This window comes from Bos grunniens, chromosome 24 (assembly GCF_055505025.1).
Source record: "Bos grunniens cultivar Pamir isolate PY7600 chromosome 24, Bosgru_T2T1.0, whole genome shotgun sequence".
NCBI lineage: Eukaryota > Metazoa > Chordata > Mammalia > Artiodactyla > Bovidae > Bos > Bos grunniens.
Genome location: NC_141188.1, coordinates 60,759,683 through 60,776,312, shown reverse-complemented (window position 1 = coordinate 60,776,312; position 16,630 = coordinate 60,759,683). Strand labels below are relative to the sequence as shown.

The 16,630-nt window shown below is 42.0% G+C and overlaps 1 protein-coding gene and 1 long non-coding RNA gene across 2 annotated transcripts in view; one reads left to right on the top strand and one right to left on the bottom strand.

Moving 5' to 3' along the window:
- The window catches only part of LOC147346393 (uncharacterized), a 50,931-nt gene extending 45,848 nt beyond the window's left edge, over positions 1-5,083 (bottom strand). The window contains exon 1 of the long non-coding RNA XR_015153606.1: positions 4,614-5,083. This is a non-coding gene — a long non-coding RNA (uncharacterized LOC147346393). The remainder of the gene's footprint in view (positions 1-4,613) is intronic.
- A 6,296-nt stretch (positions 5,084-11,379) lies between these two features.
- Positions 11,380-15,161, top strand: MC4R (melanocortin 4 receptor). The gene has a single exon (XM_086372466.1). The coding sequence runs from the start codon at positions 11,814-11,816 to the stop codon at positions 12,810-12,812; it is 999 nt and encodes a 332-aa protein (XP_086228592.1). The 5' UTR covers positions 11,380-11,813; the 3' UTR covers positions 12,813-15,161.
- Positions 15,162-16,630: the final 1,469 nt, after the last annotated feature.

The window sequence follows — 16,630 nt, the reverse complement described above, 5'->3', positions numbered from 1 at the left end:
AGGATACAATTCAGGGGATGTGAAGACTTGGCAACAAGCATTGGCTCATCAGTGAAATCTTTTACTAGTTTATTCTGACAGTTTCTAACTCTCTGAGAGGTTCTAAGCTATTCGAATATCTTAAGCTTCCCGTGCCTCTCGAGGCTGGGAGACTGTAAACAATCGTATGCATAGCTGTAGGAGTCTGGGTAAACTTGTCAGGCGAGTTAGAGAGTCATCTGAGGGGTTTGGATTTAAACACTCCTAATTGCCCAGGAACTTTATTAATTGGAGCTGTAAGTTAACTCTGACAGAGAGAGCGAGATGGTGGTGGGGGACAGCCCCCAGTAAAGTCAGAGGTGAGAGCACAAAGCAATAAAGTAGGCAGACTCTGGTTTTGGGGGGAAGATGCTCGAGAATATCCAGGGGGACTCCTGAGGCTCAATCCCGCCTTTACGTATGCCGAGCCTCCTTCCTCATGACCTTTGTCACGAGTGGAATGCCTCACCGGCTCCCGGCACTACTCTATAGGTATAGACTTTTTTTTTACTTTTTTTTTTTTGCAGATGTTGCAGATACTCTTTTTATTGGAATATAATTGGATTACAGTGTTGTGTTAGTCTCTGCTGTACAACAACGTGAAGCAGTTATAAATACACATAGATCCCCGGCGTCCTGTGTCTTCCCCCTGCCCCGCCCCGCCACCGGGTCATCACAGAGCCGGGAGCTGAGCTCCTTTTGCCACACTGCAGCTTCCCGCAGCCGTCTGTCTTTCACATGGCGGTGTGTATATGTCCATCGAAGAGTTGACCCATTGGAAAGGACTCTGATGCTGGGAGGGATTGGGGGCAGGAGGAGAAGGGGACGACAGAGGATGAGATGGCTGGATGGCATCACTGACTCGATGGACGTGAGTCTGAGTGAACTCTGGGAGTTGGTGATGGACAGGGAGGCCTGGCGTGCTGCGATTCATGGGGTCGCAAACAGTCGGATATGACTGAGTGACTGAACTGAACTGAACTGAACTGAAATCGACTTATGGACAATAATTTGCTGAGATTCGACTCACCTTGTGTTTCTTGCACTCAGGTTACCATTGTTACTGCAAAGAGAACTCCCAGAATTAGGCTATTTATCATTTGAAATTGTAGCTCCAAAAGATCAAAACTCCATTTCCTTGGCTCTTTGACAACCTGCGCAGAACTGAGGCTGTAGCCAGGACATCTGTACCAGGCCCCAGCCATTTGGTACATCACCCACAACCATCCCTTTAAGTGAGGTTGCCCAGGCCACCACCCTTACGTGAATGGAAGCCCACCTTGTATCACTCGGGCCCCGTGTTCATCACAGCTAAATGGACCTGGAGACAGCACCTGACATCAGATGAACCCCTCCATGTGCTGGCCTGTGGCCTGTGACATGCTGTGACACTCGATAGCTTCTCAGGGAGCTGAACTGAGGCATGGAAAGGCCTTGACAGTTACCAGTGGGCACTGACCACGCCAAGTTTCCATCAGGTAGTGCTGGATTCCAATAGAGTCCAAGGCAGGCTGACGTTAGGTCATATAGAAGACAGAGGTGCAGGATTAGAAATGCAGAGAGAAAAGAAAATAGGAAAATATAAATAGAAACGAAAAAGGAGGACAGAAAGGAAGAAGCTCTGAAGGGTTTGGAACAAACCCAAGGGGTAACAGCTGGTCTCTAAACAGGTGTTTCAATTAAAGATAGAGCCTCACAGTTAAAGCCCCTGACTTGAGGTCATTTGGCTAGTATTTTCCTCCTGGCTACCCAACACCCGCTTGAAAAGAAGGAGAGCGGCAGTAACCAGCTTAGCCTGGCCTCCCGTTACCTCACACACAGGAGCATGGAAATGCTCTTTCCTGACACAACACATCTTGCTAAAAAACCAAACTCTGTCACGACTTTTTTTCCCTTTCATCCATGAAAGACTCTAGCTGAAGTTGTGTAGGAGCAATACTACCTCCTGAATCTGCTAAGGGGTACACAGCCAAACACATACCGAGCTCAAACTGGAGAAGCAGTTCGTATCTCCTTAAAGTTTCTCCTGAAATTTTAATGAAGTGAAGACTTCTGGCCAAAAGCAAAAGCAACTTAAATTAAAAAAAATTCATGAAAGGATTTTTAAGACGTGTTTATTAGATATTATAAAACATCTCAGGGAATCTGCTGCTGCTGCTGCTAAGTTACTTCAGTCGTGTCCGACTCTGTGTGACCCCATAGACAGCAGCCCACCAGGCTCCCCCGTCCCTGGGATTCTCCAGGCAAGAACACTGAAGTGGGTTGCCATTTCCTTCTCCAATGCATGAAAGTGGAAAGTGAAAGTGAAGTCGCTCAGTCATGTCCGACTCTTAGCGACCCCATGGACTGTAGCCCACCAGGCTCCTCCGTCCATGGGATTTTCCAGGCAAGAGTACTGGAGTGAGGTGCCATTGCCTTCTCTGCTCAAGGAATCTAAAATCTCTCAAATACATTAAATGACAAAACTCAACACTTATAAGCACTGATTTTATAAAACATTCCACAAGCATTTACAGACTTTTTTTTTAATCACATTAACTGTGATATACTTTCTCTTCTTCTCTTTTTCTCTTCTTTATAATATTGGATTAAACTAAGGTAAGCAGAACTTAGTTATTTTGCAGTCTCTTATTTTACATCCAAATCTTTGCAACCATGGACTAACTATACAGTCCATGGAATTCTCGAGGCCAGAATACTGGAGTGGGTATCCTTTCCCTTCTCCAGGGAGTCTTCCCAGCCCAGGGATCAAACCCAGGTCTCCCTCATTGCAGGTGGATTCTTTACCAGCTGAGCCACAAGGGAGGCCCCAAAATATTGGAGTGGGTAGCCTATCCCTTCTCCAGGGGATCTTCCCAACCCAGGAATCAAACTGGGGTCTCCTGGATTGCAGGCAGATTCTTTACCAACTGAGTTATGAAGGAAACCCCTTATTTTGCAAGTTAATTGAAAAACTAAAATCCTGATGTGTGATATGGCATGAAACTATCAACTCTCTAACACCAGATGAAATCAAAAGCAGGGAAATAGCACAAATATCTTCAAAGGCATGTTACATAAGAAAATCCATGTTTATAGAATCAGAAAAGGAGGAATGCTAAGTTTTAATGCAAATTTGTTTATCATAATTTTATTTACGTAGAAATTAAACTATAATGTGGGGGCTTCCCTGGTACCTCAGCTGGTAAAGAATCTGCCTGCAATGCAGGAGACCCCTGTTTGATTCTTGGGTTAAGAACATCCCTTGGAGGAGGTGCAGGCTACCCACTCTAGTATTCATGGGTTTCCCTAGGGGCTCAGATGGTAAAGAATTCACTTGCTATGCGGGAGACCTGGTTCAATCCCTGGGTTGGGAAGATCCCCTGGAGGAGGGCATGGCAACCCACACCAGTGTTCTTGCCTGGAGAAGCCCATGGACAGAGGAGCCTGGCCGGCCACAGTCCGTGGGGTCCAAAGAGTCAGACACGACTGAGCAACGAAGCACAGCACAGCACAAACTATAATATCAAAGAGATCATTGACTAACAGAAAACTGGGGGCAGGAAATGGCAGAAGTATTTTTCAATTTAAAAGCAATTACATTTCAGAAACAAAATGTAATTCAAAGATTAAATTTATAAGAAACTTTCTAAGACTATATGCACTATTCATAATAGAGAACTGTAACTCTAAATACATACTAGATGTTTAGAATATTTATTGGTGGCTTAATGAAATAAGGTATTCTCAGTCTCCCCACAAAGGCAAGAAAGATGTTAAGTATCCTCTTTTCCCAAACCCCAGATTTAAGAAAAACCCATTAAAAAGCAAAATCTAGGTTTTCTCAAATGACTCATTGGGATAAAGACCACATCAAGTTCACTGAAAAGGAAATACAGAGTTTTTACCCCAGCTCTCCTCTAATAAATAAGCAAATGAGCCTATTTAGAACTGTAACCTACATGTTACTGGGCATGAAGTGACTAAATCGTGCCACTCTGAAGCACTATTGTGCTGAAAATAAGAATTTAATGACACATGAAGTATCACAGAGTGTTCATACACACAAAAAGCTGTTTTCAGTGCCTACACAATAAGAAATCAAATTTCAAACTATCTTTAAGAACTACTCCCATGATCAGAGTGTGCAAAATTGGTGAATTCTATAGGGTATACAATCCCCAGAAAGACTACAGAGCCTTAAAAAAGGCTTTGGTTAGAAAAATATAAAATACATACAACTAACATTTATATAATATTTACTCTGTTCAAGGCACTAGTCAAGTGTTTAATACATATTAAAGCATTTAATTCTTAAGTAAGCTTTGTAGTTATTATTATTGTTATCATAATATAAAAGAAGAAATTGATGCATACACATTAAAATGTTCACCCATACACATAAATATGAAATTATTACAATAGATCTATTTAGCAGTATGTTACTTTATTTCTAAGTGTAATTGGGAGTACTGAGAATTTACTGATCTGATAGGAACCATGTATTCATACTTTTAAGTCACATTTTGATCAGTAAAGATACTATGAACAAAATATGCTCCAAAAATGGTCACACTCACTTCAGTAAAAAAAGAACCAATTCTGATTTCACTTACCAGCTCTGCGCATTTTATCTGCTTCATATTCTTTATTCTTTGACCGTCCAATGACTCTCTCCTGGCTCTTGCTACCACAGTGACCATTTCTCAGACTCTGTGGTGGCTGTGAAAATGTGCCAGCAAACCTCTAACTTCAGGGAGCTAACTGACCACTATGCTAAGTCACTTCAGTCGTGTCCGACTCTGTGCGACCCCATAGACGGCAGCCCACCAGACTCCCCCGTCCCTGGGATTCTCCAGGCAAGAACACTGGAGTGGGTTGCCATTTCCTCCTCCAATGCATGAAAGTGAAAAGTTAAAGTGAAGTCGCTCAGTCGTGTCCGACTCTTAGCGACCCCATGGACTACAGCCCACCAGGCTCCTCCGTCCATGGGATTTTCCAGGCAAGAGTACTGGAGTGGGGTGCCATTGCCTTCTCCGTAACTGCCCACATACCTCCACTAATTGCTCTCCGAAATTCTTTGCCACACTTGCTCCAGGACCAGGCTTCCCCCAAGGGCTCCCAGCCAATCACCGTGCGCAGCAGGAATGACGTCACCGCAGGTCAAGGCCCCTCCCCTTGGGCCTTTTTTCCCTCCGCCCTCACTCAAGGTCAAGCTCAGGGTGTGATTTGACACCTCTTTCAGCTTTTCCTGGCTCAATCCCCGTTTTTCTTTTTCCTCACAGACTTCTCCTCAGTAAAGCCATACACACAATCCTGTCTTGGTATCTTCCTTCCAGAAGACCTAGACGAACACCAACATTATTTATTTATTTGCCTATTTTTTCCCCTTACATTTGCCTCTCAAATACATTGTGTTCCTCATGATTCTGTTCATAATTTCCCTTTTCCTTCCACCTTAGTAGAAACCTACAGCTTTCAGTACAGCTTGTATCTACCACAACCAATATGTGTCTTTTTTACCAGAGTGTTTCTTTGGACTGTATATTCATCTTTGCTAAATAGATATTTCCATGTTGTTGCTGTTCAATTGCTCAGTCATGTCCCACTCTTTCCAGCTCCATGGACTGCGGCACACCAGGCTTCCCTGTCCTTCACTATCTCCCAGAGCTTGCTCAAACTCATATCCACTGAGTCGGTGATACCATCAACCATCTCATCCTCTGTCATCCTCTTCTCCTCCTGCCTTCTATCTTTCCCAGAATCAGGGAACTCTTTTCCAATGGATTGGCTCTTTGCATCATTTGGTCAAAGTATCAAGAGCTTCAGCTTCCATGTAGATGTCTCAAAAACACAGATTTCAAAATTTTTAAAAACTAAATGTATCTTGTCTCTTAAAAGAATTCCTTAATCAGGTATAACAATCATAGTTCAGTGTGAAAGACAGACACACTGTCAGTATGTCAGGCAGAAAGGGACTTAATACAGGAAACAGGTGCTTACAAAATTTTGGAATAGCCGTGGACCTTCAACTATTTTATTTCATTCCAGTTGTACACCACCTGAGCTGCAGCCCACAGATGAGGAGACCCTGCTGGTCCTGCTAGCTCTGAGTCACAAAAAGGGTGACCTGATGCCTAAAGCTGGAGGCACCTGGTGCCAGAGTTGACATCCTGCAGCTCCTGTGGGCCAGCTGCTGTGGCCACAGGAAGGTGACTTCTGTCTCATATATGCTTTCCAGATCTCTTGAGAATATATCTAATTGGAAAAAACTAATTCACATACAGAATGCAGGCTGCAAGGAAATCTGAGCAACATAAACTTCAGCTCGCTGAAATCTGAATTGATGGATATTTAAATGGAGACTGAGAGAGCCAATCCATGTGTCTACCAGATAAATGGCACCAATATCCACCCATTCACCGAAGGCAAAAAATGGAGGTCATGGAAGATTCTTTTCCCTTCCTCATTCTGTTCATGACTGATTAGTAGTCTCCGCTGCAGCAAAACAAGTACTGGCTGACCTCAGGTCTTCACACACTTTTATTTGGGCTACTGTCATAGTATCTTGGGATTCCCATGTAGCATTAGTGGTGAAGAACCTGCCTGTCAATGCAAGAGACATAAGAGATGCGGGTTCGATCCCCAGGAGGAGGGCATGGCAACCAACTCCAGTATTCGTGCCTGGAGAACCCCATGGACAGAGGAGCCTGGCAGGCTATGGTCCATAGGGTGGCAAAGAGTCAGACTCGACTGAAGCCACTTAGCACACACACACACACACACACAGACAATAGTATCTTAGTAGCTTTCTGTATTCAGGAAATAAGTGGAATAAGCAACACTGAATTTTTTCTAGTCAGAAAGTTTACATGCTAATGTAAATTCTGCAACTTCAAGAAGGCAATGAGTTCTTAGTGCTTTCCAAAATTCTATGACCTTTTATTCTGCAGTAGGAATAACATTAACATCTAAAAATAGTAGTCTGTGTAGCACAGTTGACAAATACTTCTCTTTAGCAATGTTTCATATTTATTGTTACAAAATGTAAAACAAGGACTATGCTCAGAGGAGAAATATATTATGATTAACTCAATTTTGTATGTACTTAGAAAAAAGAAATCTGCAATAAATTTTCAAAAATACCATTAATGGGTCTAGCATTGCTGGTTGTATTTCTTTTGGCTTCTACAAAACCAAACTCTGTCAGACAACTAAAATTCCTCCTTGAGATGACAAAATATTATCTTTCCAGCATGATTAGCCATTTAATCAAGGTTTTATAAAATCTACATAAAGTAATTGAATTTGGGATTTTAAATGTATATGGTTTTCTGGGATTTCAATGTGATTAAAATGCCTATAAATTAAATCTTTTTTTTTTTTTTTTGGTGAAAAGCCAAAATCAACAGAGTTTTGTCTTCAATACTAATTTTACCTATTATATAATTATATGTATAATATGCCTGTTAATAATTTTACAACGTAATGATGACTATGCATTCACAAACACAGGCAAAGCGCATTATAAGCAGGGGAAATAGAATAGACTCATGACATTGAATCTTGACTGCAATGAAGTTTCCATGAAGGAGAATAGTGACAAGTGAGTTTTTTAAGGAGAAAAAGAAGAGTCAGACACACGGACAGAAATGAAGGTATTTTACAAGTAATTTCACGTAGGGATTTTTGAGAAAGATGGACAAGTCAAAGATATTCTGAATTTTCAGCCTTAGGAAATGGAACAACCATGTCAGCAAGAGAAGTAGGGAGCATAATGTCAAGGGCTGATTCAGGAAGTTTATACAGAGTAGGCTATTTATGCTTAAACATTTCAACAAATGTTTTCCCTATTACTTGCTTATTAGGTATTTCACCACTCACACAAATCCAAAATGAGAGAAGGAAAGAATTTTCAAGTAATTCGGATATGCTGCTTGTAAATGTGTGCATGTGTGTGCTTAATCACTCCATTGTGTCCAACTCTTTGCGACCCCATGGACTGTAGCCCGCCAGGCTCCTCTATCCATGGGGATTCTCCAGGCAAGAATACTGGAGTGGGTTGCCATTCCTTTGTCCAGGGGATCTTCCCCACCCAGGAATCGAACCTGCGTCTCCTACCTTGCAGGCAGATTCTTTACTGTCTGAGCCACCAGGGAAGCCCAAAATAAGTTTCAAAATCAAGGCAATTAATGCTAGCTGCTGTGATAGGTAACACCAATATTTTGGCAGCTTAATACAGTAATAATTATTGCTTGCTTGTATCTAGGTTCAGTGTAGTTGGTGGGCCAGGGCATGGAGGGAGTTGGAGATGTGAGTTGTGTTCTGTGCAGTCGTTCAGAGACCAGGGTCCTTCGTGATATAGTTCTAACATCTATAACATGAAGCTTCAAAGACATTCTAGAGTCATCCACGAGGAGATCAGAGGGAAAATGTGTAGAATCTTACAAAGGAGACAACAACACTCTCACTTCTACCCACGTTCCATTAGTTAGGATTCGGCCCAACGCAATTTCAGTGATAGATGAAAGATGTTAATTTAACTCAGTGCTCAGGAATCATACTTACTGTTGCCTCTGTCACCAAAGGGAAAGAAGATAAAGCCCTTACCTAAGTAACTGAAGACTTTAAACTTTGAAATAAGTATTTTTTTATTGTCCCTTATTATCAACAGCCACAAACTCTACAGAGATAAAACCAAAAGTAGTCATGGCAAGAAAATGTACTATATAAAATTTCATAACTTGGAATTTAAATTTGAAAAGTAACTTCCTCACAATCTTTCAAAACATTCAGAATTTCTGATGTATAACTAGCATTCACTCATCTTGGCTTGAATACATAAAGTTACCAAGGAATGTGTGAGTTATACTTAGAAGGCTTCAATTAATGAAGTAGGTTTGTTGTTTGCAACCCCATGTGTTGGAGCCCACCAGGCTCCTCTGTCCATGTGATTTCCCAGGCAAGAATACTGGAGCAGGTTGCCATTTCCTCCTCCAGGGGATCTTCCCGATCCGGGGATCGAATCCACATCTCCTGCATTGGCAGGCAGATTCCTTACCATCTGAACCACCTGGGAAGCCCCAAAATGGGACACAGAGAAAGCCAAAGGTTACTTCTTCATCTGTTTTATCAAGATTGGACCTACAGCTATTGTCTAAACTCCACACCAAAAATAATGCTGAGTTCTTGTTATCACTCTTGTAGTTAGGATTGATTGTCCGTAAGAACCAAGGGATGACGCAGCAGACAAGGAAAATACCTGGAGAGACGTGCTGCCGTTCTGTCCAGGCACATGCTTGCCTGTTATGTCCTGGATGCAGAGTTGCTGTTGTTTAGTTGCACCGGACTCTTTGCAACCCCATGGACTCCGCACGCACCAGGCTTCTCTGTCCATGGGATTTCCCAGGCAAGGATATTGGAGTGGGTTGCCATTTCCTTCTCCAGGGGATCTTCCTGACTCAGGGATCAAACCTGTGTCTCCTGCACTGGCAGGCAGATTCTTTACCACTGAGCCACCTGGGACGCTCCAATGAAGCAGATAGATTGTCTTCAAAAAAAACTGAATTCCACATTCTCCACATCTCAGCCAGCGCTTGTTATCTCTTCTTTTTTGGATAACAGCCATCCTGACAGGTGTGAGGTGATACTTCATCGCAGTTTTAATCTGCGTTTGCCTTATGATGAGTGTTGCTGAGCACCTTTTCTTATATCTGGTACCAATTTCTAAGTCTTCTTGGGAGAAATGTCTGTTCGAGACCTTTGCCTATTTTTTAATCAGGGTATTTAGCTTTTTTGCTATTCAGTTACATAGTTTGTATATTAACCCCAAATCAGATAGATGGTTTGCAAATATTTTCCCCCATTTTATAGATCATCTTTTCGTGCCGTTGATTATTTCCTTTGCTGCTCAGGAACTTTTCAGTTTGATGCAATCCCACTTGTCTCTTTTTGGTTTTGTTGCCTATAATTTGGCTGTAAATTCTGAGAAATCATTGCCAAGACCACTGCCAAGGAATTGCTGCCCAAAGGGTATAAACTTTCAGTTATGTAAGACGAACAAATTTTAGAGATCTGCTGTACAACACAATGCTTATAGTTAATAGTACAAAATTGTGCACTTTAAAATGTATTGTGTAGAGCTCACATTAAGTGTTATCACACACAGAAAAAGAAAACACAGAAGAATACAAGGAAATTTTTGGAGGTGATGAATATGCTGAGTACCTTGACTGTGATGTATCATGGAGATACATGCTCATTTTAATGAGTCTAAGCTCATTAAAATGTATACCTTAAATATGTGTAAGTTTTATATTTCAATTACACCTTAATAATGCTTAAAAATCCTGAATGTTTTTTTTTCTAATTTTTAGGGAAAAAAACTAAAAAAAAAAATGAGTAGTTTAAAAATGTATTTCTGAATAGGCAAAGAATAAATAAATAAATATATATATTCAGAGGCCAAAAAAAAAAAAAAATCCTGAATGTTGCCTGGCTATTGATCTTTTTCTTTCTGAGTTCAAAGTAATCATTGTTTACATTAATACTACATGGTTTTTAAATGTCATAAATGAAAATAAAACTTTTCCAGCTATGAGAAAAAGAAATTCTGCAATGGAGAAATAGCTGATCTTAGTGCATAAGAAACGAGCTCCTCCTGAGCCCTGGTATAAACGGCGACTGCCTGTCTAGTCCCTGCATCCACAGCACAGTTGCCTGCATCGTTAAACATTCCGGGTGTCAGCTGTCTCAAACCGAAGCGTGACTGCCTTTCTTCTCAATTCAAAGAAATTGAGAGGGTAAAGAAATTCAATGTCCTGGTCAAAAAGGCAGTGTATCTCTTCTCTCTCTTTTTTTTTTTTTTTTCATTTTTATTGGAGTCAGGTTTTTGTTTGTTTGTTTTTTACAATGTTGTGTGTGGTTTTTTGTGTGTTTTTTTTTTTGCTGTGCAGCCAAGCAAATCAGACATATGTATACATATACCCCTCTTTTTCGTATTTCCTTCCCGTTTTGGTTACCATAGAGCATTAAGGAGAGATCCCTGTGCAAAAAAGGCAATGCATCTAATTCAGGAACACACACACACACCCCTCCTTTAAGCAGGATAAACCTGGGTGCCTCAGGATGGCTTGTTGTGATCTCAGAGAATGTCCTCTGGGAACCAAGTTGCTTTCCTTGAGAACTTGAAGGGGGAAATTTAGTCTCTCACATCCTGCTGGCTGCCTGACTCCACAGGCTTCTGCCTCTGAATTGGGATTGCCTGCAGTTTGTGTCTCTGGACCATCGCGGTGTCTCACAGACCCCACTGGACTCGGATTGGTCAGAAGGAAGCAGAGGAGGAGTCATTCTGAGCATTTTTTTTTTTTTCCCCTCACACACCATAAAAATCAGCAGCAGCGTCTGACACTCAAAGCAAAGCTTCAGGTTGGGAACCGGTACCTCTTCGAGGCAGCTGATGAGAACATGCGCACATAGAGCCGGCTCGCAGCCGTAGCGCAGCCACCAGGCAAATTATTCTGCAAAGACCTGCATGCCTCCGACTAAAGTTGAAGTGAGAACAAAAGAGCAAGCGGCGGGCTCGACGGAGAAGAAGCATCTTGCAGCCTAAGATTTCCAAGTGATGCTGACCAGAGCCACACTTGAAAGAGACTGAAAACTTCCTTTCCAGCTCCGGAGCATGGGACATTTATTCACAGCAGGCATGCCACTCTCCGCCGCCTAACTTTCGTTTGGGGCAAGTCAAGACTGGAGAAAGGTGCTGAGGCTGCCAGATCCAGGAGGTTCAGTCAGTCCAGAGGGGACCTGAATCCAAAATGAACTCTACCCAGCCCCTTGGGATGCACGCCTCTCTCCACTCCTGGAACCGCAGCGCCCACGGAATGCCCACCAATGTCAGTGAGTCCCTGGCAAAAGGCTACTCGGACGGGGGGTGCTATGAGCAGCTCTTTGTCTCTCCCGAGGTGTTTGTGACTCTGGGGGTCATCAGCTTGTTGGAGAATATTCTGGTGATCGTGGCCATAGCCAAGAACAAGAATCTGCACTCACCCATGTACTTTTTCATCTGCAGCCTGGCTGTGGCTGACATGTTGGTGAGCGTTTCCAACGGGTCGGAAACCATTGTCATCACCCTGCTGAACAGCACGGACACGGACGCGCAGAGCTTCACGGTGGATATTGACAATGTCATTGACTCGGTGATCTGTAGCTCCTTGCTTGCCTCCATCTGCAGCTTGCTGTCGATCGCGGTGGACAGGTACTTCACTATCTTCTATGCGCTCCAGTACCATAACATCATGACGGTGAAGCGGGTGGCGATCACCATCAGCGCCATCTGGGCAGCCTGCACGGTGTCGGGCGTCTTGTTCATCATTTACTCAGACAGCAGTGCTGTTATCATCTGCCTCATCACCGTGTTCTTCACCATGCTGGCTCTCATGGCGTCTCTCTATGTCCACATGTTCCTCATGGCCAGACTCCACATTAAGAGGATCGCGGTCCTGCCAGGTAGCGGCACCATCCGCCAGGGCGCCAACATGAAGGGGGCGATTACCCTGACCATACTGATCGGGGTCTTTGTTGTCTGCTGGGCCCCCTTCTTCCTGCACCTGATATTCTACATCTCTTGTCCCCAGAACCCATACTGTGTGTGTTTCATGTCTCACTTTAACGTGTACCTCATCCTCATCATGTGCAATTCCATCATTGACCCTCTGATTTATGCGCTGCGGAGCCAAGAACTGAGGAAAACCTTCAAAGAGATCATTTGTTGCTCTCCTCTAGGTGGCCTCTGTGATTTGTCTAGCAGATATTAAATGGGGACAAACGCGATGCTAAACACAAGCTTAAGAGACTTTCTCCTTCTCATATGTACAACCTGAACAGTCTGTATCAGCCACAGCTTTTTCTTCTGTGTAGGGCATGGAGTGAAAAATTCTATTGTATCAGTTGAAGTTTGTGATTTTTTTCTGATGTGAAACAGTGCCCAGTCTTGGTGTATTTTTAATGTCATGCTACTTTCTGGCTGTAAAATGTGAATCCACATCACAGGTTATAGGCACTATGCATTTATAAAAAAAGAAGAAAAAAAGTCCTTATGAGGAGTTTAACAGTGTTTCCTTCTTGTTATTTACAAGGATGTGACACTTTGCTTGCTTTTGTAACATGGAAATCACAGCTTCATTAAGTATATCCTCATAAGTGGTTTTTTTATGTTATACTTTACAACACTGAAGTATAAAAATTTGATTCTAGCATTTAGGGGAGAAATATTGAGAACATATTGCTTAATCATAAAAAACAAGCTGAAATTTCAGGTAATTTAATAAGACTTTCTCATTCATTCTTCCTGTTCAGAAGTTGAAATGAAGCTTGTATTGGGAGAAAAACAGTTACTTAAAAAAAAAAAAAAAAAAAGGAGGGTGGATATTTTGAGTCAGAAAACTATGTGTGTTTCTCAGAGACAGAGAGATTAATTTGTTCAAGCAAAGAGTCTGATATTCCTCACAGGCAATTCAGTTTGGGATTAAAAAAAGAAAAAAAAACAGCAGCTATGAGGATGCAAGTGTTTTGGGAAATCTAAGTTAACAAGGCAAGCTAAACTTCCTGATATCAAACTGTGTACAACTGCCCCTAATAAAGACAGAGAACAATGTCTTCCTGCCCCTTTAACCAGGGCCCCAGAATCTGCTGAAATGTCTAGAACAGGTGATGCCCCACTGAGATCTGGCTTCTGCTCCCTAAAGAACTACACAATTCCTGCTGAGTTCTTTCATTTTCCACATGCAAGTGACTTACTATTTCCCTATTACTTATTTTTTGAACTGGACTTTCAGTACTCATTAGAAAGGATTTTAGCTTTGAAGACTAAATCTATAGCATAAGGATGTTAGGCAGTATTTGTAAAAATCTAAAAGAAGGGAACTCTTGGTGCTAGAATGTTATAAATAGGGAAAAAAGCATGATCTGAACCCCAGAGGACATCATGACATAAACTAGCCTTCCACAACTATATTTTAGAGAGAAATACTTGCTTTGCTCCAAAATAATGCCACAGATTTGTCTACTGAACAATAAAATCTGTACTTTCCAATTTGCACGTATTTTGAGAACTTTACCAGTGAATTACCTTTTGATTTACTTTATAGTCTCCTCAGATGCTCATGGGCAGAGAGAACATGACAAGGTACTGCTTAATTCAAATTTCTAGATGTTTTGCATATTGACAGCAAGTCCTGAGAAGCACTGTCAGTACTGACGAGGAAACACTACTTTAAAATTTAATAGTAAGATTAAAGCTTACACATGAAAGGTGATACTGAAGCCTGATTCACTGCAATGCCTCTATTTTGACATAAACATGTGTGAGGCTTTAAATTATATTTAAAGAGAAGCCCACATTGTGGCAGGACACGGTAGGTGTTTCTGTCTTTGCTACTCTTCCTGTCCATGCTTTCATGTGATTGTGAGGAACCCCAGTAACTGGAGACTCGGAAGACAGCTAGAAGCCCCCCACCTTCTGTGGGGGCTGTCCTTCCAGTCCACCCTGTTTCTCCAGCCAGGGTCATTGCAGATGCTGCCCGGGCCATTGAGGACCAGCCCACTTCTGCCACTGACAGCAAATCAGCCTCCCGCACCTTGACTCCCACACTTCCTCCTGGAGCAGTTTACAGGGATGGGGGGAGTGTTAGTCAAGAGCCGTGTGCCCGGCCCCCCTCCCTTACATGCCCAGGGCCTGGTATCAGGCGTCTGTTTCTTTAAGTGCTAAGACTATGCCTTTCTCATTTCTTCCTGTTCTCCAAACATTCCTCTATGATGTTACTTCTTTCTCCAGTAAAACCGAGACTCTCCCAGAGGGATACATCATTATCACCCAAAGTCCATAGTTTACATTGGGGTTCATTCTGCAGTATTGTGCATTCCATGTGCTTTGGCAGACAGTGTCATTGGCGTCTGTCTCACTGCCTGAAGAATCCCCTGTGTTCCACCTATGCCCCCCTCTTTCCCTCCTACCCCCTGGCTACCAGGGACCGTTTTACTGTTGCAATAGTTCCGCCTTTTCCACAACGTCCTGTAGTTGGAACCATGCACTATATAACCTTCAGACTGGCTTCTTTAACTTGATACTATGCATTTAAGGTTCCTTCAGATGTTTCTATGGTTTGCAGCTGATTTCTTTTTGGTGTTGAATAGCATTTCGCTGCATGAATGTCACATAGTTTATCTGTCTGCCTGCTGAAGAACATCTTGGATGCTTCCAGATTTTGGCAATTGTGAATAAAGTGCTACAAACACTTGTGTGTGGACATAAGTCTTTATTTTATACCAAGGAGCAGGAATGAACCTTTAAAAAGCTTCAGTATAAATACTGTGATGTATGTGTTGATCCTTTAATATTTTGCTAAGGGGGGTTAGTTAACATTTACCAAATGCTGGTCGGGAGTATATATTCCAAATGTAACTGGTGAGCAGCGTCAGATACACTTATTGAAATTTTCACCAGAAAATTCAATGAAGTATAAATCCTATTAGAAATAATTTTTCATTGGTGATAGAAGTGATTTGCAAAACATTGATTTAAGAAGTCAGATAACAATTGCCATACCTTGCATGAACGAGCTTTGTGTCTCGCCCTTTTGTTCCCCTGGCAGGCACCTTCCACAACTCTGGGCTGCAAACAGTGATCACCTACTTCAGAAAAAGCCTTTGTGGCCCGAACTAAATATTCTGAAATCACTAAAACATTTTTGAAGAATTATTTAATAACTTGTAAATAAGTACCGACTTCTGTTTTGTGTTACAAGGCAAAGGGAAGTCGCTCAGTCATGTCCGACTCTTCGGGACCCCATGGACTGCAGCCTACCAGGCTCCTCCATGGAACACACAAAGAGGAATATTTACTATGATACCAACCATCTAAAGCACCACCAATATACTTATATACCTCCTGCATATTACTTCCAGTAACTCAGGAACAATCGGTACTCATTATTCTTGGGCGATCATATGAAGGAGCTTGTTTACTTTCTTCACTGAGGGTGTTTCTATTGTGTAAATTTGCCACGATGAACATATTCTAATTATTAGTTTTTAGAAGTACACGTAAGCTCCAACAAAAAGGTGTTGATGGCAGTGTAATCGCCAAATCACCAGTGATTTGTGGAGCAAGAGTAGATATGAGAAGTTAGTTTTGAGCCAGAACAGATATTAGATATCATCTCATCTAACCCTCTAAGACTCAGAGAGACTGTCTGACCTCACATGTGAAATCACTGGCAGCATCAAAACTTAAGAGGCAGTTCCTGACTCTGGATTTTCCTGCATCAGATTTTACAAGCCTCCTTTTGTAGACAAGGACAGTTTCCTCAATCACATAACCTATGGCTGAATTATGGTTACATCACTTTTCAGCTGTGAGATTGTGTTGGGTTAGCTTTCTCATTGTTAATGTGCAAAATAATACCTGTCTTTTCAAAGGAGAAAAGACAATTATAAGATCAAAGATTAAAGCTCAACACAACAGTGCCCAATAAATATAGGCACTCAAAAATAGTGATTATTAGTACTTTTAGGAATACCAAGTATACGAACAAACTCATGGAAGAATGAAGACTTATCAGTTTTGCTCTCTCTC